The following is a 27,033-nucleotide window of genomic DNA, read 5'->3' on the forward strand; positions in this document are numbered from 1 at the left end:
TGGTGTGTTTACGTCCCCGTCACTTAGTGGTTCGGCAAAAGAGACCGATAGAATAAGTACTGGGCTTACAAAGAATAAGTCCCGGGGTCGATTTGATCGACTAAAGGCGGTGCTCCAGCATGGCTGCAGTCAAATGACTGAAACACGTAAAAGAGAGTAAAGAGATGCAGTTACCCTGTTTAAAACATGTGAAGTTTACATATTTTGAGTATGAATGGTTTGACAGGAGCAGGCAAGATGGAGGGCTGCTCCACACTCCAGTTGTCTGTTTTGGCATGGTTACTATCGCTGGGTGCTTCTTACATGGCACCATCAAGGATGCTTTTTTTATGTGGTGCCGGCAGAACTTTTATCCCTGATGAGAGTGTGGTAACAAATGGAAACAGTCAGCCAGCTGTTAAGAGCCAAATCTAAATAAATATATCTACCACACCCTACAGTTCTCCACTGCAACGTTGTCTTGAGCATTTCATCAAAACTAAATCTCATATATAAATAAAATCCCTTACATTAGTTTATTTCCCTTGCCCTACAATTTTCTCTGCTCCCTATTCCTACATTCATGCTACCACTTTCACAGATTTCCCCTTAGAAATCGCCATTCAAAAAAAAAAAAAAAAGGGAGGCGGGAGACAACCCATGCACAACTGCGATAATCTGACAAATAAGAGTAGTGCCCCTTCCATTTTCTGAAGAGCATCCGTACTTCTAGCGTTATCTTCACAGAAAAAAAAAATCAGCAGGAATATATACAGGCACAGGCATGGTCGTTCGTTGAAGTTCCGCTTTGCAACCACATGCTTTCTGGTTCTACCCTGCAGCGTATCACCTTGATCAAGTGTTTTCTATTGTGGCCTTGAACCGATCGCAGGTTTGTACGTGAATTCAGAAGACAGAAACTGAATATATCAAAATACATTAGTAGTAATTGATGGACAGGTGCCAATTCATTAGAGCCGTTTCTAACGAATTTTTTTAATTGATCAATGAGTACCCTATATCATTATAAGAAACCTTTTTCTCCAGATGAACACATGAACTTTACAATCATGGACATTTAAAATAATTTTAAATCCATGGCACATACATATTTAGTGATTCTGTGACTGGCTCTTGCTGACCTAACCAGGTGCCTCAACTTTAAGTACTTTCTTCAACAGAATCTGGTTATGCTATATTCTATATATATATATATTGAAAAAAAAAAGGAGAGTCAGAAACCTCTATCTACCCCCCTCTTTGCTTTCCTTTCTTGATTGCCCTGCTCCTTATCTTTCTTTCTCCCTCCCTCAAAAACAAAACCAAGAAAACGTTCTGTTTTTATCCTTTTGGTTTTAATTTTTACCTTGAGTTCAGTTCGACGAACAAAAACACTACTAAATTATCCAAGATTCTAACAATCTCCTTTTTTTTAAAAAATACAATATCTGTACACCACTTCAAACACTCTATACATACATACATACATATATACATGCATATATGGAAATGCATGTGTATATCTATAAACACATACACAGAGATCTACAATTTTTTGAGGTTTTTCTTACAAGCTACTCATTGGATCATAATTTTCCACACAACTTCATAGGTTTGAACCCAAGCTATAAATATAATCACATTTCTAGAGGAAATGTCTAAAGAATGAAATGAATTATACAAGAAAGTGTTTTCACTGTATTTTCTAATTAAAACCAAGGAATTATATCGAATCAATATTTCTATATTATATATTGAATGCATGCCTATATGACTACACAAAAAATTATATAAAGAAAAATAATAATAGTTAAGCACTTAATCCAGCAATGTGTAATTAACAGATAATACTTAATCATTTAGCTACATATAAAACATAACAATAGAGTTAACAGTTGTTTATCGAGGACTATTCAAGCTCTTAAACTAACATATTTTACATCATAATATAAACGGAACATTAAAAAAGGGTTGGGTTTGTTTTTACATTATGATCTCTACTTACAACTTCATCTCTGTTTCAATAGCATGTATTCGCTTTCTAAGGTTTGTACATTCCTCTTTTAGGGAGTTCAATTCACCTGGTAAAAAGGTAAAAAAAATTATTATTTTTAAGAAATTGTTTCAAAAATATTATAAATCATCATTATCATCATTTAAGGTTTGTTTTCAATGCTGGCATGGGTTGGATAGCTTGACAGGAGATGGCAAAACCAGGGGGTGCACCAAGCTGAATAGAGTATAGTGTGTGCTTTTTATGCAACACCAGTGTCTATTTTTGTGGTGCCAGCACCAGTGCTTTTTTATTCGTGGCACCAGGGCCAGCATCATTGCTTTTTATGTGGTACCAGCACCAATGCATTTTTTTTTTCTTTTGTGACACAGTAATTTAGAAGGAAGGGTTTAGTTGACTACATCAACCCCAGCACATAAGTGGTACTTTACTTTATCAGTCCCTGAGGGATTAAAGGCAAAAATGACCTAGGCTGCATTTGAACTCAGAATGTAAAGAGCTGGAAGAAATATAAAAAGATATTCATTCCAAAATTGTAATGATTCTGCCAGCTTTCCACCTTAATACATGCTTCTGATTTAAGCACAAAGTCATGGAAACATGTGGCTAAGTGGTTAGGGTGTTCAGCTCACAATTGCAAGGTCACAAGTTCAATTCCTGACTGCACATTATGTTCTTCATCAAGACAACTTATTTCATGCTGTTTCAGCCAACTCTAGGATTCATTTCCAATATCTATTTGGAAATCTTGAAGCAGCCAGTGTTTTATCTGCCACCACCATCACCAACAATAACAGGGCTGTTTGTATTATTTCAGTAAAACATAGCGTTTCACTTGGTAATTAATATTCAAAGCTATTTCTAAAATACTCCAATATTAACTCTCTTTTTTTGTTTTACTATTCAAGATAGTAAATAAAATACATAATAATAATGGTTTCAAATTTTGACACAAAGGCAGCAATTTTAGGGGAGGAGATGAGTCAATTACATCAACCCCAGGGTTCAACTGGTACTTATTTTATTGACCCCCGAAAGGACGAGAGGTAAAGTTGACCTCAGTGGAATTTGAACTCAGAAAATAGTGACAGGCAAAATACCGCTAAGCATTTCATCTGGCGGGCTAATAATTCTGCCAGCTCGCCGCCTTCATTATAATAATAATGATAATAATTACTTTTGTTTTTAGCTGTGGGTCTGTGCGTAGATTCATGTGAGCTCTTAACATGAGGAGAATCTCGTTGACGAGTGTTTTTATCAGTGTCTATTTCATCTTGTAATGTCTTTACTTTGTCTAATTAAATAAAAAAAATAACATAAAAAGATTAATAACAAAAAATAATGAAAAAATCATAATTACAATTTGTTTTCAATAATAATAATAGCAGTCTATACTTCCTGGATGAATAATTACCATTTGTGTTTTTGTAAAGTTACTACCATTGATAATTTTATTGTATCTGAGAGCATAATAGATGCATGGGTATATTAGACACATTTCAACAGTGCACATTCCGAAAAAAATTGTTTTTAGTTACAAAGGCCCAACTTTGCATAGAGGACCAGAAGTTCTTTTGTTTTTTAAAGACTAATTTTGATATTAAGAAAAAAAAAAAACGTACATCTTATATGCTTTCGAGTTCAATATTACTGTAAAAACTCATCTCAAAAATGTTGATATGGAACAACATTCTCAAAAATCTAAATTAAATTAAATGCCTTATTAAGGTAAATTTATAATTTAAATTAATGCATCATTGAAATTAAATTCTGAATTAAAAATGTGAAAACAGCCGCTCAAAACTGTAGTTGATCTGTATCGAAATCTTAACTCCACAAAATATGTTTAAATGTTAAATCATTAAACATTTTGAGACATAAATTATGAAATATAAAATTTTAAATCATAGAATTTTAAATGATTAAATATTCGTAAATTATTCCTTGCTTGAAGAAAATCAACAAATGCAGAGAAACTTCAGCACTTACTCTTCAATTGTTCTGCTTCATTTCGGCTCTGTTTAGCACTTTGGAGCGCCTCCTGCAGCAATCCTATATAAGAGATATATATATATATATATGTATACGAGTCTTAATATGTAACTCAATCTCAACAAATATAACATATAATTACATTAATAAATGATTTTTAACCTTGACACAGAGGCACAAATTTTGGTAAGATATGAAGAGACCAACACCAACATCAAAATAAAAATCAAATGGAAATTGTAGTTAAGATACCCGTGCCGGCAGCACGTAAAAAGCACCATCCGAACGTGGCTGATGCCAGCGCCGCCTGACGGGTGTCCGTGTTGGTGACACATAAAAGGCACCAACCGATCGTGGCCGTTTTCCAGCCTCCTCTGGCACCAGTGCCGGTGGCACATAAAAAGCACCCACTATCCAGCTGTAGAAACACTGCTAGATCAGACTGGAGCCTGGTGCAGCCTCCTGGCTTTCCAGACCCCAGTCAAACCGTCCAACCCATGCTAGCATGGAAAACGGACATTAAATGATGATGATGGTATAATCTATTAAATCAATCAACACTAGCACTTGCCTGGTTCTTAGTTGATTAGCCACAGAAAGATGAAAGCAAATTCAGCTCCCATAGGATTCAAACTCAGGAAAAGAAGAGACCTTAGCTAAATACCACAAGGCATTTCATTAGTTTCTCAACTGATTCTGATATTAACCATTCTATCATAGTCTCACATTAAAACAAATTAAACAAATATTAAATATGGCTGCAAATTTAAATTAAATCAAAACATTAAAAAAAAAAAAATCAAGGAATTGAGATTGCCAAATGAATAAACTGTTAACCTAGAACTCTGTACCTTGGGCACAGGATCGAGAAACTTTTATCATCTCACACTTGGTTGGGCAGAAAGTCTAAAGTTGTGCTGCTTTTCTTCATTATCTCAGTTTTTTCTGAACATTTGAGTGACAACAGAAGCTTCATCATCATTTAATGCCTGTTTGCCATGCTGGCACCAGTCAGATGGCAAGTCCATGGGCCATACCAGGTTCCTTAGTTTGTTTTGGATTAATTTCTATAACTGGATGCCTTTCCTCCTGTCAATCACTGTACAGATTATACTGGGTGCTTCTTACATGTCACCATCACCAGTGCTTTTTACATGATACCGGCATAATAATAATAATAATAATCCTTTCCACTAGAGGCACAAGGCCTCAGATTAGGTGAGAGGGGACCAATCAATTACATCGTCCCCAGTATTTTACCGGTACTTTTACTCCCTCTACGCGATCAGGTTCAGTCGTCTTCTCCGGGCCATCAGAGAACGCGCCAACGACGGCACATAATACCGCCGCGTGTAAGTGGACTCATTGGCCAGATCCGAGGACCTCACCAGACCGTTCAATCGGTAGTAGCGATGGGCAGTGTGTACAAAGGGCAGGGATGTGATCGATGCAGGCTGATGACCCGCACCTACTGGGAATTCTTCCTTCACGGGGTTGGTTCCAGGCCCCGATCCCTATCACGGGAGGTGGTTCAGAGGTTTCCCGACCCTCTCGGGCTGGGGGAGACGCACCTGCTGATACCTCCAGTGCAGCGCGTGTGCGGTCCTGGACGTCTAAGGGCATCACAGACCTGTTATCGCTCTGCCTTGTGCAGCTTTCTGCTGCCCGTCCCTCTAAGAAGTGCTGCATTCACCAACCAACTGGCCCGGACGTGACAGCATGCCGCCACCAGGCTTGACCCTGAAAGGATGAAAGGCTAGGGCAACCTTGGTGGAATTTGAACTCAGAACACAGCAACAAGCAAAATACTGCTAAAGATTTCGTCCAGCTTGCCAGTTAATAATAATAATAAAACAATAAATGGGGGTGGCGATAAATTTATGTTATTATTACAAGAAAAAAAAAACACATCACTTACGTTTCTTTTCAATTAGTTCGTCAAATGTTTCTTTGTGCTTAGACTTCTCAACATCTAATTGATCTAAATAGAAAAAGAAAGACAGTAATTAATACTACCAATTTCTTTTTCTTTCTAGTCTTTTTCTTTTCTTTTTATATTTCTTAAATAAATGAAAATATTAGTCTAATATATATTTATCTCAACTAAGACTGGTTAAAAATATACAAACTGAAACAGAAAACAGAAAAATAAAAAAATTTAAATTGTTGAAATTTTTAGTGCTGGAAAAAAAAGAAAAAAGAAAGAAGAAACCACGAGTAAATTCTACTCACTAAACAGAATTTTTGCATCGTTCACATGTCATCATCATCATAATCACAGCCCTAAGCTATAAAGGTTGAAAATGTCAAAGTATGATATTTTACAATGTAGTTATCTTCTAAATGTGTCGATGTTGAAAGTATGGGGGACAGAAGATGATGGTTGTACATAGGAAATGGTTTGTTATGCAAAAATTAAACCAAATCATTGTTTTTATTCAGTTTAACAACAACAACTGACCAGAGATGAGTTGGGGTTAACAAATATATATATATATTATCATCATTGTTTAACGTCCATCTTCCATGCATGTATGGGTAGGACAGTTGATAGGAGCCGGCCAGGTAGAAGACTACCCCAGACTACTGTGTCTGTTTTGGTAGGGTTTTTACGGCTGGATACCCTTCCTAACACCTACTACTCCACAGAGTGGTTGGTGTTAACAAATGGATTATATGTGTGTGTGTGTGTGTGTATTTAGAGTTTTTGAAGTGATGTACAGATATTGTATATTTAGAATAATAAGGTAATCAGAATGTTGGATGATTATATATATCTTTTTTTTATTATTTATTCACATCTTATTTACATTTTTAGTGCTTTCTTCTGTTATTGGAAGAAAGCAATAAAAATGTAAATAAGATGTGAATAAAAAAGTGTAATCATCCAACATTGTAACTACCTTATTATATATATATAAGCATTAGAGTAAAGTATATATGTGTGTGTGTATATATATATATAAATCAAAATTAGGGTGAAAAATTGGATATTAATTTGATAACATCAATTTTAACACCAGTGGTCTAGCATATAAAAGAACTGAGATTCAGTAAATAGTATTTCATACATAAATAGAAGACCATAGCGGATCTTCTAGCATAAGGGCTTCCACATAGTGGTTAAAAAAATTCCCTCTTATATTTATGTATGAAATACTATATATATATATATATGTGAGTGTTAGAGTGGACCATATATATATATGTGTGTGTGTGTGTGTGTGTGTATGCGTATGTTAGAGTACACCAGATATGTGTGTGTGTATATATATATATATATTATATATATATATATATATATATATATATATAAATGTTATACACACAAGAATATACAGACCAGAGTAGTAAAACAAATGTAACACCAATACCATAAAGCTCCCTCAGAAGACAATGATACCTCAGAAACAGAGGAGTGCATCAAATAAAAGAAAAATGTTTTTTCTACTGTAGGCAGAAGGACTACTGGGATAAGGGAAGAGGTAGTCAATTACTTCGACCCTAGTACTTGACTGGTACTTTATTTATTGGCTTCAGTGGAATTTAAACTCAGAATGTAATGAGGAGGAGGAAATACCAATAGGTATTTTGTCCAACATGTTAATGATTCTGCCACCTCACTGCCTTTGACCTAACAAAAATAATAAATAGACACAGGAATGTTCCAGAAAACCAAAAGATAAGAATCTGTAAATATTGAGAGGGTATTTTCACACATCATTTGTTAACCTTCAACATCTTTGTTAGCCAAGGGCACTTTCAAGTAGGTTTTTCAAAATGTACCAAATTCTTGTGTTAAACCTGACTTCATTTTTTTATTTTTATTTCAAACCATAAACAATAAAGATAACGATTTCAAAATTTTGGCTCAAGGCCAGCAATTTTTGGGGAGAGGCTAAAGTCAATTAAATCAACCCCAAAAGGATGAAAGACAAAGTCGAGCCTGGCGGCATGTGAACCTAGAATGTAAAGACGAATGAAATGCCTCTAAGCATTTTGCCGGGAATGCTAATGATTCTGCCAACTCACTGCCTTAATGATAAAGATAATAATTTGTTACAGGCAACAGTATTAGATTAAAACAGTATCATACTAAATGCAAATACATCACAAAAGGGCAAAATAACTGCAGTATTTGTCTGGAGACAATATTTCTTATGGACATAATGCATTTAAAAACAAACGTATCAACAGCTGACAAAAAAAAAATCATTCAACAGTGGTGATAATAATGAAAGTAAAGATAATTAACGCTAGTTAATGTGTAAAATATTTAATATGAATATTTATTTCACAGTTTGTTGAAGGCAGTAGATTCGTTGAAGAATAGAAAATAAAAATGATTATACCAGAATGTAGCCCTACAAATAATTTAAAGAAATTTGAATAAACAGTGTTATACAAACTTTCAAACAACAATGTAAAACAAAATTAATGGAATTCTTATTCCATCTCATCTTTAGTCGATACATTAATAATTTATTACATAAGCTTGCAACTCAAAATTTACAGGCGAAATAATGGAAAGCTGTGGTGTGTATGGCTTCCTAAGAGCATTAGTGCACAAATGAAAGCAATCTAAAGAATTTTTTTTTTAATGGCTCAGACTCCAATCCTGGCAAAATAAGCCCTGCAACCATCTACCTGTCAGAACTGATTAAATAATACAGAAAGTACTATGAGTTAAAACATATCTACAGGCAAAAGAAAGTGCAGATTAGCAGGGAATGAAAATGCAAATCTTGATTGAAAAGCTGACGTTTGACACAATATAACAGCACTAAGGGAAATAATTTTGTCATTCTAATTAATACAGCTAAATTTTAATCAGAAAATTCATCATAAGTGACAGAAGCCAAAAACTGATAACAATGACCTAAAATAGTTCTTAAGAAATTAACGGACATAGTTGATAACTTAGATAGTAAAAGAACCTTTTAAAAACCTCGTAAATTGAACCCTTAAAAGTAACACAAACATTGACTTAAATTATATCACCCAGTAGTCCTTATGCTCTAGTCTTCAATCCCTCACTCTTTAGATTACATCAGCCTATTAATTAATAATTTGAGAATGAATGTGTGTGTGTATATATGTGTGAGAGAGATTTTGTCTCCCTGTCTTGACATTTGTACAAGTGTCACCCTCATACATAAGTGTCCTTCATTCCCAATCTTCTGGCCTTACTTGGAAACTGGTGAGGGTTGGCAACAGGAAGGGCGTCTGGCCATAGAAAACCCGCCTCAACAAATTTCCCCCAGTTTATGTGAGCATAGTAAAGTGGACATTAAAACAATGATGATAATATAAAAATAGAAGGCTATCAGTCCTTTTTCATTTCAAAATAGTTTGAAATAGCATGTTCGTTTTTTTCTTTCATGTTAGTTGTGCAACAGAAATGTAGAAATAACATCTCAAACAGCATTTTCTACCAATCCCAAGAGACATCAGGCAAATGAAATAAACATTGTTTTCTTGTACAAATATTTTCTGCTGTTTTCGCTTTCTTACAATGGTCTTTCAGAAAAGAAAGACCTTCACACTTTTATCTACCATTACTTACAGTCTGTCCTAACTATCAACTATGTCCCGTCACAAGCCAATAAAGGTGTCCCCTGCAGGCATTCAACTACATCGAAATAGCAGTGAAGTCTCCTTCAAATAGCCACTACCTTATCATTATTATTAATAATAATCCTTTCTACTATTGGCACAAGGCCTGAAACTTTGAGGGAGGAGGATAGTTAATTACATCAACCCCAGTGTTCAATTCGTGCTTATTTTATCAACCCTGAAAGGATGAAAGGCAAAGTCGACCTCGGTGGAATTTGAACTCAGAACGTACAGATAGACAAAATGCATTTATCCTGGCATGCTAACGATTCTACCAGCTTGCTGCCTTAATAATAATAACAACAACAACAACACTAGACAATGCAATCTCTGGACTGGAATTTCTTGGGTTGTAGATCTACTCAATCAGAATTAAGCTAGAACTAAGCATTAAATATTCTAGTTTCATCGAAGCTGAAGGGCATAATGGACCATGTGACCAAGAAATAGGTCCCTTAATATTAAGCCTTTAGTTCTGGGTTCATTACTGCAGACTAATTACCATTCAACTGAAATTTATTCCCCAATATCAACAATGTTCCTAACATTGTTTCTCTCAGTAACAATGTCCATTTAAAATTTATATTGGTAAAAAAAAAAAAGAAAAAAGGGATGCTGGTAGTTAATTCTGTAGAAAGCAAGAGATACCATCACTGTACAGGATGCAGATTGATTAAGGATTGAGCCTGTATTAGTTAAAATGCACTTTCAGCCAAGACTTACTTTTCAAATTAAATACTTCATCCTGCATTAACTGATACTGGTCTCCGTCTTGAAGCAGACACTCTGCTAGGCATAACAAATATGCAAAGTGGATAGATGGGAGAGCAAAGTATTTAAGAAAATGAAAATAGGAAAAAACATGCAATAAGAAGTACTAGAGAGAGTAGTTGCCGATGATGACAGAGGTGGTGTCTATATATATAATCTGTATGTAAACATTATATTTGTGTGAGGTAAGGTATTCGTAAGAGTTGAAAATACTGGAAAATATTTTCTGCGGAGTAATAATATCAAAACAGGAGATTGAAAAAAATCTTTGCTATTATTTTATTCACCATTACATGTGCTTCACTAGGTAATAGGAGTAACAAAATTGTATATATGTAGTAGAAGACATGTAAAATATTTATTAGAAATTCTTCAGACAGATAATCAAATAATATTAACAAATGAAACATGTAATGGGGAATAAATAATACCAAAAATTTTCCAATCTCCTGTTTTGTTTAGATATATATATATGTGTATATATATATATAAGAAATCATGGACAGGAATTTCAATTCAGTTTTTTAGTGCAAGCTTCCAGTTTGAAACATTCTATTGATTTTTTTTCTTTCTTTTTTTTGAAAACCAAAAACAAGTGTGTACAGGTGAGGAGGGGAGTGGGCATCCCAGAAAAAAAAAAAAAAAAAATTAATTTTCTAAACAGAAATAGGAATAAAAAAAAAAATTATTTAAACAATTTAGATTAAAAAAAAAAAAATTCCACTCAAATTCAGATTTAACCATGTTTCCTCTTATTAAAAGAAGACTTTAGCTTTTCCAATTTTCCAATCCAATTTCACAAGTTTCATTTCAGTTTTATCAATTTCAAATAGAAATTGAGGAAGGGGATTGGAGAAAAAAAGGGTAAATAATAACCAGGGAATTTCCAGCCTGGTCAACAAAATATCTAAGGTTTACTTGAAAACAGACTTTGAATACCATATTTGATGGTCACAGAAGATGTACTCCTCACTCCCATATATATATATATATATATATATATATATATATAATATATATATATATATATAACACATACATACAGACAGAGTCTGCCAAAAATAATTTATACACACTTCTGGAAAGTGGAAAATCTGTACAAATATTTTAATTCAGTGTTATAGCATATTTGATAAAACATTGAAAGAGGTATTTATATTTATAGAAGTAATTATGCAAGTTAAATATTTATATAGATTTTTCCATTCCTGAAGTGTGTATAAAGTTTTTTGGTGAATTCTGTATATATGAAATACCTCCAGGTGCCATATGCAAAGTTGGGCTTTTAATGTATAAAAACCCTTTTTTTTTCACCCCTGAATATGCACTGCTGAAACTGGGATGAGTCTAACATGCCCAGCCATTTCTTATGCCATCAAATATGGTAATTAAAGCCTGCTTTATGAAACAGCTTTATGAAAAATGTAACTGTGATAAATCAATAGAATATTTCAAGAAAATTAACAAAACAGATTCAAACAAAGAATATTTTGGTCAGGAGTTAGAATTAACAAGAATATATGAGATTAAGTGAATTATTTAATTTGGTTGCTCTTAAGACAGTAATCTTAACTAAGCATAAGGTCAGTTTTCATAAGTGAGTATAGCTAATTGAATTTGTTCCAGTATATTACTAGTACCTATTTCATCAACTCATGTAGAATGAAAGGCCAGTTAAGTACAAGGTACATTATGAAGTCACCAACATTTATGGGCTATAGTGAAACTAGTGAATATTACAGGGTAACTGAACCAGATGTTAGGCATCTAGCTGACCATGTGCCATCAATAATGATGGCTAATTTTAGTATTTTATGTACAAAATACGGTACATAATAATCACACATACAAACATTCACATACTTCCTTTGTACATGCACACACATATACTCACACAGAGTTGAGATGCTGATTTTTTTTTTTCACCCCTTCCTTCCTTAATCATCTATCACCCCTTCTTTTCTCTTATTGCTATTACTTTCCTTTACTCCCTCTCAGTCAGGGCTATCACTCTCCTCACTGTCCTGTTCTTGCTACCAATTTCACCCTCCGCAAAAAATACCAAATTTGATTTGATTTGCTTTGCGGGAAGGACTGTTTCAACAAAGTTGCGTATTGTCCTTGCCTTCGAAACGTGGAGTAGATGAAACGGGGACAACTGAAGAAGGGGAATATTCTTTATGTTGTATGTCTCGTTTCTCTGTTTTTTTCGCTGTTTGAAAAAAAAGTTCGTTTTCTATGTTTTCGTTTCTCATTGTGTTCAACGTTTTTTGATGTAGGTATGGACATATATGTATATATTTATATATTATTTATACTATTACTCTCTGCACTGAATTACTATTTTCTCTCCTCCTCCGCATCCGGCATAATTCTGGACATACAAATATATAAAAACACTACACTCATTATTATATTTGGAGATGACAGAGATTGGACTGAGCAATTTGTGGTCCATAGGATATGCAATGTTAAACATAAAAATAACCAATATTTTGATGACGTTAATCGAAAGAATTCGCCTGTAAAAGGGAAATGATAACGATCTTCTTTAAGAGATATGTCATCTATCCAGTTTTAGTAAAAACTTATCAAGTATCAATAAGAGTCTCTATATGGCTGCTTGAAATGCTAGAAATAACAACCAAATCTTCCTCAAATCATATGTCACCATCTTATAAAAAGGACACACACATTGTATACTAGATGCAATGTCCTCAATACACTACTTCTGAAAACAAGACAAGATTTTCACAGCTAGCGTACCTTCAATCAAAGGTCTGCTTAGGGCTGACATGAGGCTAAACACACCAGATAAATCAACTGAAGCATATGGATGCTAAATAAACTTACTCAGCTCTGGTTGAGCAACCAATCCAACACTTATAAGTAACTTAAGAATATGCCATATTTTGATATGGCCAAAGAGCATGCTATGCACTCGCCTGTGCAGTATTTAGTTGTATCTGGTACAGCAAGGCAATCAGAGCATGCTACATTTATCTTATTAGCCTAGATATTTCACCATCCGATCGTGGCATTTGCCAGCCTCGTCTGGCACCTGTGGCCAGATCAGACTGGGCCTAGTGCAGCCTTCTGGCTTCCCAGACCCCAGTTGAACCGTCCAACCCATGCTAGCATGGAAAGTGGACGTTAAACGATGATGATGTTTCACTGAGATATGGGCTTGAAAACAGCTTTGCAACTGAACGTTCTTACTTACTTATATACACACACACACACATCTTTCTTTCATCCTTTTACTTGTTTCACTCATTGGGATGCAGCCATGCAGAGGCTGCCATCTTAAAGGGTTTAGTCAAACAAATCAACCCTGGTACCTACTTTTAGTATTTATTCTATCATATTCTTTTGCCAAACTACTAAGGCATAGGAATGTAAACAAACCAATACTAATTGTCGAGCAGTGGCAGAGCACACACACACATACATACATACACACACACCAGGCTTCTAAGGTTTCTATCAATCAAACTCACTCACAAAGCATTGGTTGACCTGGAACCACAGTAGAAGACACATTTCCGAGGTGCTGCGCAGTGGGACTAAACTAAAACTCAAATGGTTGCAAAGCAAACTTCTTAACCACATAATCATGCCCATATTCTGCACATGGAATAACTAGATGGAGCAACCCCTTTGGACCCATGGCCTTTTCATTTCTATTTTTGTACCTATATTTTAAAATCAGCTTGCTTACATATATTCATAGCAAGTGAAAGCACAAATCTAACTATGGCCTATTCTTAGTGTATACATGCATTAAACCAGTTTTCATGCAAATAGCAAGTTATAATTCACATGCAGATGTCTTTTTAAAAAAATCTGAAATGGGATAAAATGTTTTGAATCTTAGAAATTAACTCTTAGAATTTTAGTTGTGAAAAAGAAAAATGAGAATATATTTAATGGCAAATTATCAATATGTTAATTAATTTAATCCTCAGTGATTATGTTTCTAATGAGATATGCTGTTTAGGCTTCAGGTAATTTTGTAAATGGAAAAATGAATTTAGAGCAGTGGTTCCCAAAGTGGGTGGTATTGCCCTCTTGGGGGTGATGGAAAATTCCAAGGGGGTGTTGAAGAAAAGTGGGGCAATAATGGGATAGCGATTCATGTAAAAAGTGGGGTGATAATGGGGTAGCAATTCAAATAAAAACAACAAAATAAAGGGTTCATTAGCTTAAGATTTATTTGTGAAATACAGTTGCTTCAGAAAGAAGTCTCTGTTTGGGGTGGGGGCACTAGGAATGTGACCTGGGTGTCAAGGGGGCGGCAGCCTGAAAATATTTGGGAACCACTGATTTAGAGGAATTTAGTAAAATAATTTTTTTTTCTTGATTTACTGGTAAAAGTTCTTAAAATTACAATGAAGGTTTTTATTAAAATGTGAACACCTAAACAACAGGAGGTTTTGCATTAGAGGAAGCTCCTAGTCAGTCAGTATGAAAAAAGTTACACATCGATGAATGCATAAAATTTTTTAATAGGTTAACACTTTCATTAACAACTCGCCCAATAAAATGTGTTTTTTTGTAAATAGAGATCTCAAGGAGAGAGACAGAGAGAGAATAGATATAATGGAACCTAGTGTAACATCAAAGCTACAAGCTCCATGATGCATTCAACTTCACATCTGAAATAAACACTAAAACCAAGTGAGAGAGAGAGAGAGGGAGGGAATAAAAACACATTCAGCTCACCTCGTAAATCAAGTATTTGTTGTTTCACATCTCTTGTTGCTTCAATCATCCTTTTCTGTTCAAGAGCTGAAAAAAGACAAAAACGAAACATTAATTCTCCTGAATTTGCAAAATAGACAGTTGAATCTCTCGAGAGCAAAACATCTTAACTATTCCCGCACTACAAAAATCACCGGAAAATAGTTTTTTAAAAAATAAACAAATAAATCACAATTATACATAAAACATTCATGTATAGATTATAATCTGGATAACAAGTGAAATCTGAACAATCAAACAGATATATTTTGGAAACATTAGGTGGACATGCTTTATTTACAATAAATAGAAGGCTCCAATAAGCTGTATAATGAGATAAAAAGAACAGATCCTATATGCTATAGATCTTACCTACAATCTGACCGAGACACAATGCAGTAATGGATTACTGACAGGCAAGTCAAACAAGATAAGCTGTAGATAAGTACACCAATATACATTTTCAGAAGAGAAAACCCACTACTTTCGCCACAACACCAAACCTAAGAAGTCTGCTGGGATTATTGTCAACAATGGTCTACATTGGATGAATTACAGTTCTAAAATCATCAAAAAAAAAAAAAAAAAAGCCAAAGGTGTTAAAAGCACCAACCGATCGTGGCCGATGCCAGACCCCCCCCCCCTGGCACCTGTGCAGGTGGCATGTAAAAAGCACCCACTACACTCGAGGAGTGGTTGGCGTTAGGAGGGTATCCAGCTGTAGAAACACTGCCAGATCAGACTGGAGCCTGGCTTCCCAGACCCCGGTCGAACCATCCATTACTTATTAAGATCTTTGTCAGCTGCTTACCAGCTATCTATTTAAAGATAAATGATGGTATAGTATACAACCACACTGTTTGCATCTCCAGTCTGGAAACCCCATCTTGTTCAGAATATCAATCCTGGAAGCTGTCCAGAGGCATGCAATGAGATGAATAATCTTTATCACTCACTAAACATATCTTTAATGGCTTGCTTCTTTGTGCGTTAACAGACTAAAGTTATGATGTTTAGCTGCTTACTTAGTAGAAGCCCAAAAGATTTTCCACAATTTTTCCAACAACTTTGGCCACCTTTTTGAATTCAATACCTCTATCAACTAGGGTTATGCTTATAAAAATTTTAAAAATTAAAAAAACCCACAAAAACTGTGCAACACCTATGACTTTCAGAAAACATCTTTTTCAAGCTCAGAACAGTCAAAGCATGAAATAAGACTACCAGCAGCAATTGTTAATTGTCAGGATACTGCATCCTTAAAAAAATTCCATACTTCCCAAAATTTACCAATCCTATTCCTGACATGCACCCCTTTTTCACGGCACTGTCACTGTACACTTTTCTGGCTTTCAATGCTTGCTTTAATTCATTTATAGATGCTTTCTGCCCTCCACTTTTTCCCTTTCCCAAGTTGTGCACCTAAACATTGTATACAATAAGCTCATTATTATTATTATTATTATTATTAGCATCATTAAGGCAGCAAGCTGGCAGAATCATGACTGCACAGGACAAAATAATTAGCAGCATTTCTTCTGGTTTTACATTCCGAGTTCAAATTCCACCAAGGTTAACTTTGCGTTTCATCCTTTCAGGGTCAATGAAATAAGTTGACGTAATTAAATTTCAGGTCTTGTGCCTATAGTAGAAAGGATTATTATTATTTTAGCACACCAGCTAAAATGTTTAGTGGCATTCTGTCCATCCTCACACCCCGAGTTCAAATTCACCGAGGTCAACTTTGCCTTTCATCCTTTTGGAGTTAAAGTGCCAGGCAAGTGCAGGGGTTGATGAAACCAACTTTCCCTTCCCCTTTAAAACAGTTGGACCAGTGCCAAAATTTGAAACCAATATTATTTTTTTTTACTTTCCCCCCAAAGTTAATCATTAAGTAATTTTTTATGAATATATGAATCTAAATAACAGAGAAATTAGATTACCTTTGAATATTATTCCATTTCTAACAAAAGACTGACCTAGAGAAATGACAGATTATCATGAACTTTGAAACACTTTACTCTAACTTCTAACATTTTCTTCATAAGACTGGCTTAATTTTGAAAATGTTCAACAGCAGCAACAAATCCAAATGTTATGGATATTAAATAAATAAATAAATGAAAAATCTTCCTGCATTGTTATTTACATGAGAACCTTATCAAGTGTTTTGGAAATTTATACTCAAGTTGGATTTACTAACAAATTCTTCCTTCAGTCATTTTATTTATTTATTTTTTTTGCAAAGAAATAAAGAAATCTTACTTACCCTTTAGCATTCAGATTATTTTGTTAAATGTAATGCTTTTTTATTCACATTGTTTTGAATTAATTATGCATTATCTCATAGCTTTAAGAATTCAATAAAGTGATTGTTTAATTTTTTTAAATGACATTGTATGAAAGGCTTTGTTTAATTTTTTTAAATGGCATTGTATGGCAGGTGTGAGAGGCCTGATCTGGTTGGTTTGAATGCTAAAGGGTTAATCTTTTGCAATACCACTCGGCAGTTTCTTCCCCCATCCTACAATTCTTAATGCCAATCTTGGTTTGTGGGAAGTATAGACTGATTTGAGTAGGGCCCTGCATCAGTGAAAATTATATGCAATGATTTGTTTTGTTTTTTTTGCCCCTCTTTCCTGTGCATCTTCAACTTTTGACATCAAACTGCTCCTAGCCAAAATTCATCTTTAATCCGATTAAATACTAGTAATAAACTGAAATCATTTCAACAAGCTATACCTCCTTTTGTATAAATTTATGGATTAGCACCAATTATCATAATTGTGCCAGTGACACTTAAAAGGCACCATTCGAGCATGATTGTTACCAGCGTCACCTTACTGGCACTCAAACCCCGTGCTAGTAGGGTATTAAGAGCACCATCCAAGCGTGATCGTTGCCAGAGCAGCTATCTGGCCTCCGTGTCGGTGGCACGTAAAAGACATCATTCGAGCGTGATCGTTATCAGCATCGCCTTACTGGCACCTGTGCCGGTAGCATGTGTAAAAGATTTGAGCGAGGTCGTTGCCAGTACCAGTGGCACATAAAAGCATCCACTACACTCTCGGAGTGGTTGGCGTTAGGAAAGGCATCCAGCTGTAGAAAATCTGCCAGATCAAGATTGGAGACTGGTGCAGCCATCTGGTTCGCCAGCCCTCAGTCATTCGTCCAACCCCTGCTAGCATGGAAAGCAGACATTAAATGATGATGATTACTGTTGTTCTTATTATTACAAGGTGGTCAATATAATCAACTAGCCTTATCTCCTAAAAAATTTCAGGCCTTGTGCCTATAGTAGAAAGGATTATTGGACCCTGCAGTAGACAAGCTTCCTATTCAGAAGGTATGTTGTGATCTCCGACACTCATACAGCATGGAAAACCTAGTAACCTCCTTTATGAGTCCTAGGCCTAAATAAGTAACCCATTGAAAAGCAGATTAAATAGCTTGATATATTTATTCACATTCTGCATTCAAATCCTGGATACGAGTCCATCGTACTCCAAACACTAGTTTCTACCATGATTATTACCACCAGAAGAAGGTGGCAAGCTGGCAGAATTGTTGGTATGCTGGGCTAAATGCTTAGAGTCATTTTGTTCTTTACATACTGAGTGCAAATTTCGCTGAGGTTGACTTTGCCTGTCATCCTTTCAGGGGTTGATGAAATAAGTACCAGTTGAACACTGTGGTCAATGCTATCAACTTAGTGCCCTCCCCTGAAATTGCAGGCCTAGTTCCAAAATTTGAAATCATTATTACTAACAGCATAAGGTGGCGAGCTGGCAAAATCGTTAGCACACTGGGCTTAGTGTCATTTCATCTGTTTTTACATTCTTAGTTCAAATTTTGCCGAGGTCAACATTGGCTGTCATTTTTTCGAGGTTGGTGAAATGAAGTAGCAGTTGAACACTGCAGTCAATGTAATCGACTTGCCAATTCCTCTGAAATTGCTGGCCTTGTGCCAAAATTAGAAACCAATTTTAATGGTCATGCCGGTGGCACATAAAAAGCACCATTCAAGTGTGATCGTTACCAACGTAGCCTTATTGGCACTTCTGCCGGTGGCGCGTGAAAAAACATTCAGGTGAGGTCATTGCCAGTGCCACTAGATTGGCTCCTGTGCAGGTGGCACGTAAAATACACCATTTTGAATGTGGCCGTTGCCAGTACCACCTGATTGGCCCTCATGCCGATGGCACGTAAAAGCACCCACTACACTCTCGGAGTGGTTAGCGTTAGGAAGGGCATCCAGCTGTAGAAACTCTGCCAGATCACGATTGGAGCCTGGTGCAGCCATCTGGTTCGCCAGTCCTCAGTCAAATCGTCCAACCCATGCTAGCATGGAAAACGGACGTTAAACGATGATGATGAATAAGGCAGTGAACTGGCAGAACTGTTAGCACACCAGGACAAAATGTTTAGTGACATCTGGTCCTGAAGGCGGTGAGCTGGGAGAATCATTAGCATACCAGAGAAATATTAAGCAGCATTTCAACCACCTTTACGTTCCAAGACCAAATTCCACTGAGGTCAACTTTTCCTTTCATCCTTTCAAGGTCAATGAAATAAATACCAGTTGCACACTGGGGTCAATGTTACTCATGGACCCCTCCCACAGAATTGCTAGCTCTGTGCCAAAATTTGAAACTATTATTACTAACAGCACAAAAAATACCTGCTGTTTCATATCACCAGTAATTTACCCATTTTACTGCCTATCCTTCTTATCTCTGGTTATTCTCTTTTTGTCCTATGTTAAAATCTAAGATACAGTGTCGGAGAGTAAGAGAAGTTTAACCCCTTTCTTTCCGACACAAAAAAAAAACAAGCAAAAAAAAAAAAATAAACATAAGAAGCAAACCTTTTAATTTTTCGACATCAATTAGATGAGGCTTTTCAGAATCAAGATGATTGGAAATTTGATAAGGAGAAGTAAGAGTTAAACTGTCAACTGGTTCATATTTCTCATCATCATGGTCAATTTTCTCAGACTGTTGTAAAGTCCATTCAGATTCTAATTCTTCAATTTCAGCTGAGAAATAAAAAGTTAAACTTCTGTGCCAAAACTAACAAAATACAAGTTTATTGTCTAAAATCTACAGTTTTAAAATTGCTAGTTAATCTAGTTTTAAAATTGTTAGTTAATCTACAAATTATTAAACGGTCAGTTAATCGGCTGTTTTAAAATGGTCAGTTAATCGGCGGTTTTAAAATGGCCAGTTAATCGGCGGTTTTGAAACGGTCAGTTAATCAGCTGTTTTGAAACGGTCAGTTAATTGGCTGTTTTGAAATGGTCAGTTAATTGGCTGTTTTGAAACGGTCAGTTAATCGGCTGTTTTGAAATGGTCAGTTAATCGGCTGTTTTGAAATGGTCAGTTAATCGGCTGTTTTGAAATGGTCAGTTAATCGGCTGTTTTGAAATGGTCAGTTAATCGGCTGTTTTAAAATGGTCAGTAAAGAGTATTTTAAAATGGTTAGTAAACAGACTATTTTCAAATGGTTAGTAAATCGAGTATTTTAAAATGGTTACTAAACAGACTATTTTAAAATGGTTAGTAAATAGACTATCTTAAAATGGTTAGTTTATCTACAGTTTTAAAGTATTCATACATCTTACTTCATGTGGATATACTGTAGAAAACTGTAGTATTTACCTCAAGAAGGCATCTCATAAAAGACATTTTCTGGCTTTCTACAATATATGCTTGCTAAGTAAGACATACAGAATACTGTTTCTGTCACTAATAATATTTAAAATAGATTTTTGACATTCATTTCTCCATGCTTGCAGGGGTCAAAGAGAATTTGTTGAGGGAGATTTTCTATAACACGGTGACCTTTCTGTTGCCAACTCTCACCTGGCTGGAAATGTCTTCACAGAAGATTGGAAAAGAACACCACCACTTGTACAACAAAGACACTCATTTACAACTATCACACAGCATCAAGACAAGGAAGCACAAACACACACATATATATACACTATATATACAAACTACAACTTTCAATTTATAGCTAGCAAATTCACTTACAAGGCTTTGGATGGCCCAATGTTATAGTAGAAGACACTTGCTCAAACTGTCTACAGTGGATTGAACCCAAAACCATATAGTTGCAAAGTGAGTTTTTTCATCACATGGCCATGCTGTGCAGATATACATATATATATAATCATTCAAGGTCCAGATGTTTGTAAATAGAGGTCTTTGCAACAGCCTTTGGTAAGATGGCAAGACAAATTCACAAACAAGGCCTTGTAGAGAACAGGCAAACCAACAATCTATTGAAACCCAAATGAAGAGGAGAAAATAAAGTTGGCTGTGACACACCTGGCAGAAACCCTATTTTCAATATTACAAAGCAAGCCTTCCTCTGATGGACACCCAAGGGAGAGGGAAGCATAACAGACCAAAGACAACGCGGAGAAGGTCCACAAAAACTAAAGCACTGGAAAGCAGCTACTCCTGGAGACAACCACAATCCATTGTCTAAGATTGAGACATGGAGATCTCTTGATGGGGCCCAGTGCTCTAATTGGAATCAAAGGAATTTGTGAATGAAAAATTAATGATTCATCATTGTTTTTATGCCTACTTTTCCCATACTGGCAAAAGGCTGGACAAGAGTTATTGGGGCAATACTCTACAAAGCACAATGAAGGAGGAGGAACTGTAGATATGAACTTAAACCTCATAAATATGTAGTCCAATACCTTAGCCAAACCATTTTAATTTCCAGTCTATTATAGTAGTGTAAGGAAACCTAGATTAGCCACACTCTAGACCAGTGCTTTTCAAACTTTTTGCTAGAGTGGAACCCCAAGGAAACATTCCACTGGCTCGAGGAACCCCTGTGCAATAATTTAATAGTTTTATGCACACATATTTGCACAAGAGAATTAAAAATTACTGCCGATTTTAGCAGTTTTGTAACTTCTTGCGGAACCCCTGGACTGTACTGGTGGAACCCTGCTCTAGACTAAAGAAGACAGCTCAGTGGTTCTCAAAACATTTTGGCAGTAATTCATTATACAATTTTCCAAAAAGTCACAGAACCCATAGGATACAACTGCATTCTATTTCTGTTTCAAATATAAAAATGAAATGACAATGGGTAATGTAGGACTAGGCACACTCAAAGCAAGACTGGGTAGCTGCAGCTGGAAGATGTAACCATATTCCTAATGAAACATACTGTCCCCATATTTCAATTTTGAAAACGTCAAGAATTTGGAAGGATTAAATCAGATATCTAATGCTCTGATTAAGCTGACATTTGAACCATTAACAAAAAAAAAAAAAAAAGCTCATATATTATCGCAGTTGGGTTAATTTAAGTACAGATGTTTTAAAACTACAGGATTTTTATCACAGAACCTAAAGTAGGCTGAGACATGTTGGTATCAAAGCAATCATTAGTCTCATTTGATCAGGACTAGCCTAGGGCCAAATACCAACAAAAACAATATACGGTTTCCCATTCATAACATAATAGTTTTTGTATTATTTATAATTAACAATTTGTTATTAAGAAATTCATTTCACTATCAGCATTTATTAAAACCAGATCACTGAATAAATACATTTTATATTTAACCTAGTAGTGGCTTTCATCCCTTTCTTCATGTAATCATTATAATGTCAATTTTCCTAAGTCGGCCTGGATCAGACAGAGCTTAAAGCAGATTTCCTACAACCAGATACTCTTCCTGTCCCAAGCAAGGTAAATTTTAATATTTCCCTCATGATCAGACATGCTTTCACAGAATACTGGAGGACAACAATCATGCAATGTCAAGGACAAAGATACACAAACATACACACAAACACATATATATGTCTATGCAATGGGCTACTTTCACTTTCCATTCACCAAAGAGAAAGGCCTTTCTGACAAGCTAAAAGCAGTCGATTTTCCATCTCTTTACTTACCTTCTAAATGTGTGTTCAAATCACTGCTGCACTCAGTCTGCCGGTGAGCTTCTTTCAACTGCACTGTAAAACAGAGAAGAAAAGAAAACAATTAATTTTTGCCTTTATGCTCAATAATATATCGCTAAATTGATCTTCTTGTAAACAACAATTAAAAAAAAAAAACTAAAAGGCAAAAACCCTGATGCTTAATTAATATCTTTGGTAAAACAGCATCGTGAAAAATGCAGCAATTTAGTTTAATTTTCTTTCATCTTCTCAATTAGGTAAACAGAGAAAGGAACAGCTGAATAGGGTTCTGTCTTAGTAATTAGTTAAGAATCAGCAGTAATTAGTTTAGAATTAGGTCTACGAAGGAACTTCTACATCAGTGGTTCTCAACCAGGGTTCATATGGTGCTTGGGAGTCCATATAAGATTTTGTTAAAACTTTATCTGCAATAAATTACTTATACTTCTACAATACACAAAAAATTTTTTTTTTATACAATTCCTAATAATATTTAATTATAAAAGTACAGTAGGATTTTTTTTTTAAATACACTGAATGATTATTAAGGTCCAATAGAGTAAAATAAGAAACAAAGGGGTCCATAAGTAAAAAATGGCTGAGTAACCTGCAAGAAATAGAAGTCAAATCTTCAAGTTGCAGTCTACTATCTTTGAAAAAAAAAAAAAAAAAAAAAACATGGAAAGACAACATTAGATAATGCAGTCCATGGCATACTATATTGAAAATAGAATTCTGGATGGTCATTACTGGAACAGCTTTGATCACAGGACTGATCCATTCAGAAGTGACCTGGAGCTAAAGAACAACCACAAATAATTTACATTACTCTAGACCAATTGGTTTCCAAAACCAATGTGTCAACACCTCCAGGGATAGCTAAAATTCACTTCAGGAGCAACTAGGAAATCAAATTAAACTCCACCTGCCTTTGAATAACAACAATACAAAAGATTTAAAGAGAACAGCTGTCCGAATTGTCAGGTAACCACAGATGGTGCTGAACTCACAAAAGATTATGTACAGAACACTGCTATAGATTGAACAAAATAACTTTTTGGATGGTGATGGAAAGAAATTTAAAGAGTAAAAACCTCCTTTGGTCATGAATGACCAGAAAGTTACCCTCTGAGGTACAAATCTAGGCAAAGTTGCTTGTGGAAGACCAGTAATCGCACATGCATACCAGTCACCTCTCTCCACACCACTGATGTTATCCAAGGGAAAGGCAAAGGCCGATACAGCTTGGCACCAGGGACGTCGCAACTCATTTCTACAGTTGAGTGAAATGGAGCAACGTGAAAAAAGCATCTTGCTCAAATACACAACACAAGCTCTGTCTGGAAATTGAACCCACTACCTCATGATTGTGAGCCCAACACTCTAACCACTGAGTTAGACATCTAAATGTGACTACTAATTGATGCGAATAAAAATCAAATATGTTAAATCTTTAAACTTGTTTACTGCATATATAGTATAAAATTTCTCAAGTATGAATATCTTGAGTTGATAAATCCCACCTTCAGAGATTGGCCTTTTTGGAACCCTAAACAAATGACATTGTTGTTCACAAATGCAGTGCAGCACCCATGACTTTCAAAAACAATTTTCCATTCCCAGAATAGTTCAGGTATGGAATTATCTACTTGTGGTGGTTGGTTGATGTCAGGACACTGCATCCTTCGAAAATTCCAAGCTTCCTAAAATTCAAGAACACTTCTCCTGATATGCCTATATACCATTTTCTCTTTATGGCTCTTGTAATGTCCATTTCCCTAGCTTGTTCTGTTTTGTGTCATAGACTTCTGACTTTCCTTGCTGTATTTCTTTGACTCATTGTTGCCTTCTGCCCCTCCCCCCACACACTTTAGTCATCTCTGATAACTTGTAGAGCACTATATATAATAATGGACTCTCCAGTTGAAGATTTCGTATGAGCATTAGGCTTTTGCCGAACGACCTGCACAAATGATTTGTTTCTAGTGATCAAATATATGTGATGTACATTAGCTCGTTCTCTCTATCAAATCAACATTGCTTGAACAGGTGCTCGGTGTACCATGCATCAGGTGTTGAAGTGATTGCAGAACAATGCAAGATAAATTATTTTGCTCAAGAGACAATGCACCACCCGGTCTAGGAACTGAAACCACAATCTTGCAATCATAAGCGCAACAGCCTAACCACTAGACCATGTGCCCTCACTATATACAATAAGCTCATTATTTTTAGTAAAAAGCACTGGTGCTGGTACCATGCAATAAGTACCCAGTACACTCTGCAAAGTGGTTGAGGTTAGAATATCCAGTTGTAGAAATCAAGTCACAACAGACTATAGCACCTGGTGTGGCCCCTGGTCTAGCCAGCTCCTGTCAAACTGTCCAACCCACACCAGCTTGGAAAACAGACATTAAATAAGTAAGCTGCCAGAATTGTAGCGCCCTGCATTTTGGTTCTTAGGTTTTGTCCTAATCGTTACTTTTTATCTTAAGTTTATCTAGATATCACCCTATTATCCCACCAGTTCTATTCTACCAATTGTGTGACATTTTTTTTTTCCATCCAATATGCATAATTTTTTAGTAATTTCCATGCTTCCCACATTCTTTGATATAAAATATTCACATAATAATAATAATAATAATAATAATAATGATAACAATAATAATGATCCTTTTGATTAAAGGCACAAGGCCTTAAATTTTGAGGAAGGGACTAGGCTATTACATCAATCTCACATTTGGTTCATTTCTAAGATCATGTTTTCACCTAAGATCTGTTTTCACCATAAGATCTGAAACTATTTTAGAAACTAGAATGAGGCAAATAGTGGGTATGTAAGGTCAAGGGAGTATAAAGTGCTGGTTAAATGGAACTTTTATATGGTCACTTTACTAACCAGAAATAACAGCTAAATCTCCACTGAATTACACTCAACTAAGTTAAAAGTAGAACAACAAATATGATAATATGGTTCTATATATTTTGTGTGGTGGGCAGTAGGAGAAATATGTTGGCCAGAGGAAGAATATCAATGTCTTTCAACATTGGTTTGCTCAGTTAGGGATGACCTGTATATAAAACAAACATATCCTAGTGATTGATGATCTTCACTTCTGTATCAATTAATTAACAATCCAATTGTTAAGCATGGTTTGTTTTTTTTTCGTTTTTTCTTTTTTTTTTTTTTGTCTCAAAAACAAGTTTTCCATCACCTATAGCACACTTTAACAGCATGTCTATAACAACACAATTCAAGGCCTCTACATGGTCGCTTAACCTGTCAGAAGCAACACCCAAATACTTCCCAAAATTGTCCTACTGTCTTAAAAATATGTAGTTCAAAGAATTTGTTTTTGCTTATTTTTACATTTTATTCAACTCAAAATATTAAAAACATATTAATAAAAATGTCTTGAATATCCCAATCAAATAACATAAGTCTGAAAACATTAGAAAGATGTATAAAGTATGAATGTTTATGTGTCACAGTTGAAACAGTGCCGAACCATGCATAAAGAGAACAGAAAGCAAGGATGTTATGCAGGACACAAGCAGCATCGGAAAAACTTACGTTTTAAATTATCCATCGTAGAATCCATCATTTCATTTATATATAAATCAGATTGTAGTAATTTTTCTGCATGAACAAATAAAGACGTACTATTTAGTGCAGAAACAACAATACTTCAAGCATAGAAATAAAGGGGGAGGGGAAAAAAAACAGGATGGAACACAATACTGACAACAAATAACAATCATGCAACATTTAACAGAGCTTATTTGTGTGTGTGTGTGTGTGTGTGTGTGTGTGTGTGTGTATAGGTAAGAATTTGCTTCCAAATCCCATAGTTTCAGGTAGAATCCCACTGTATGGCACTATGGTCAAGTGTCTTCTACTATAACCCAGGCCAGCCAAAGCCTTGTGAGTGATTTATTAGATGGAAAATAAAAAAAACCATCACATGC

At 35.3% G+C, this 27,033-nt stretch overlaps 1 protein-coding gene across 12 annotated transcripts in view; it reads right to left on the reverse strand.

Moving 5' to 3' along the window:
* The window catches only part of LOC115220273 (sarcolemmal membrane-associated protein), a 185,409-nt gene that overhangs the window by 12,367 nt on the left and 146,009 nt on the right, over window positions 1-27,033 (reverse strand). For 7 of the 12 annotated variants that reach the window (XM_029790381.2, XM_036510145.1, XM_036510146.1 and 4 more), the window contains 9 exons: window positions 26,639-26,704; window positions 23,053-23,115; window positions 19,983-20,153; window positions 15,098-15,163; window positions 10,325-10,387; window positions 5,904-5,966; window positions 3,983-4,045; window positions 3,171-3,287; window positions 1,985-2,060 (listed from right to left, as the gene is read on the reverse strand). In XM_029790381.2, coding sequence (XP_029646241.1) covers window positions 1,985-2,060; window positions 3,171-3,287; window positions 3,983-4,045; window positions 5,904-5,966; window positions 10,325-10,387; window positions 15,098-15,163; window positions 19,983-20,153; window positions 23,053-23,115; window positions 26,639-26,704 — 748 coding nt within the window. The remainder of the gene's footprint in view (window positions 1-1,984; window positions 2,061-3,170; window positions 3,288-3,982; window positions 4,046-5,903; window positions 5,967-10,324; window positions 10,388-15,097; window positions 15,164-19,982; window positions 20,154-23,052; window positions 23,116-26,638; window positions 26,705-27,033) is intronic. The other 5 variants (XM_036510148.1, XM_036510149.1, XM_036510147.1 and 2 more) reach the window with 5 other exon arrangements.

The sequence above is a fragment of the Octopus sinensis genome, linkage group LG16, assembly GCF_006345805.1.
Source record: "Octopus sinensis linkage group LG16, ASM634580v1, whole genome shotgun sequence".
Lineage (NCBI taxonomy): Eukaryota > Metazoa > Mollusca > Cephalopoda > Octopoda > Octopodidae > Octopus > Octopus sinensis.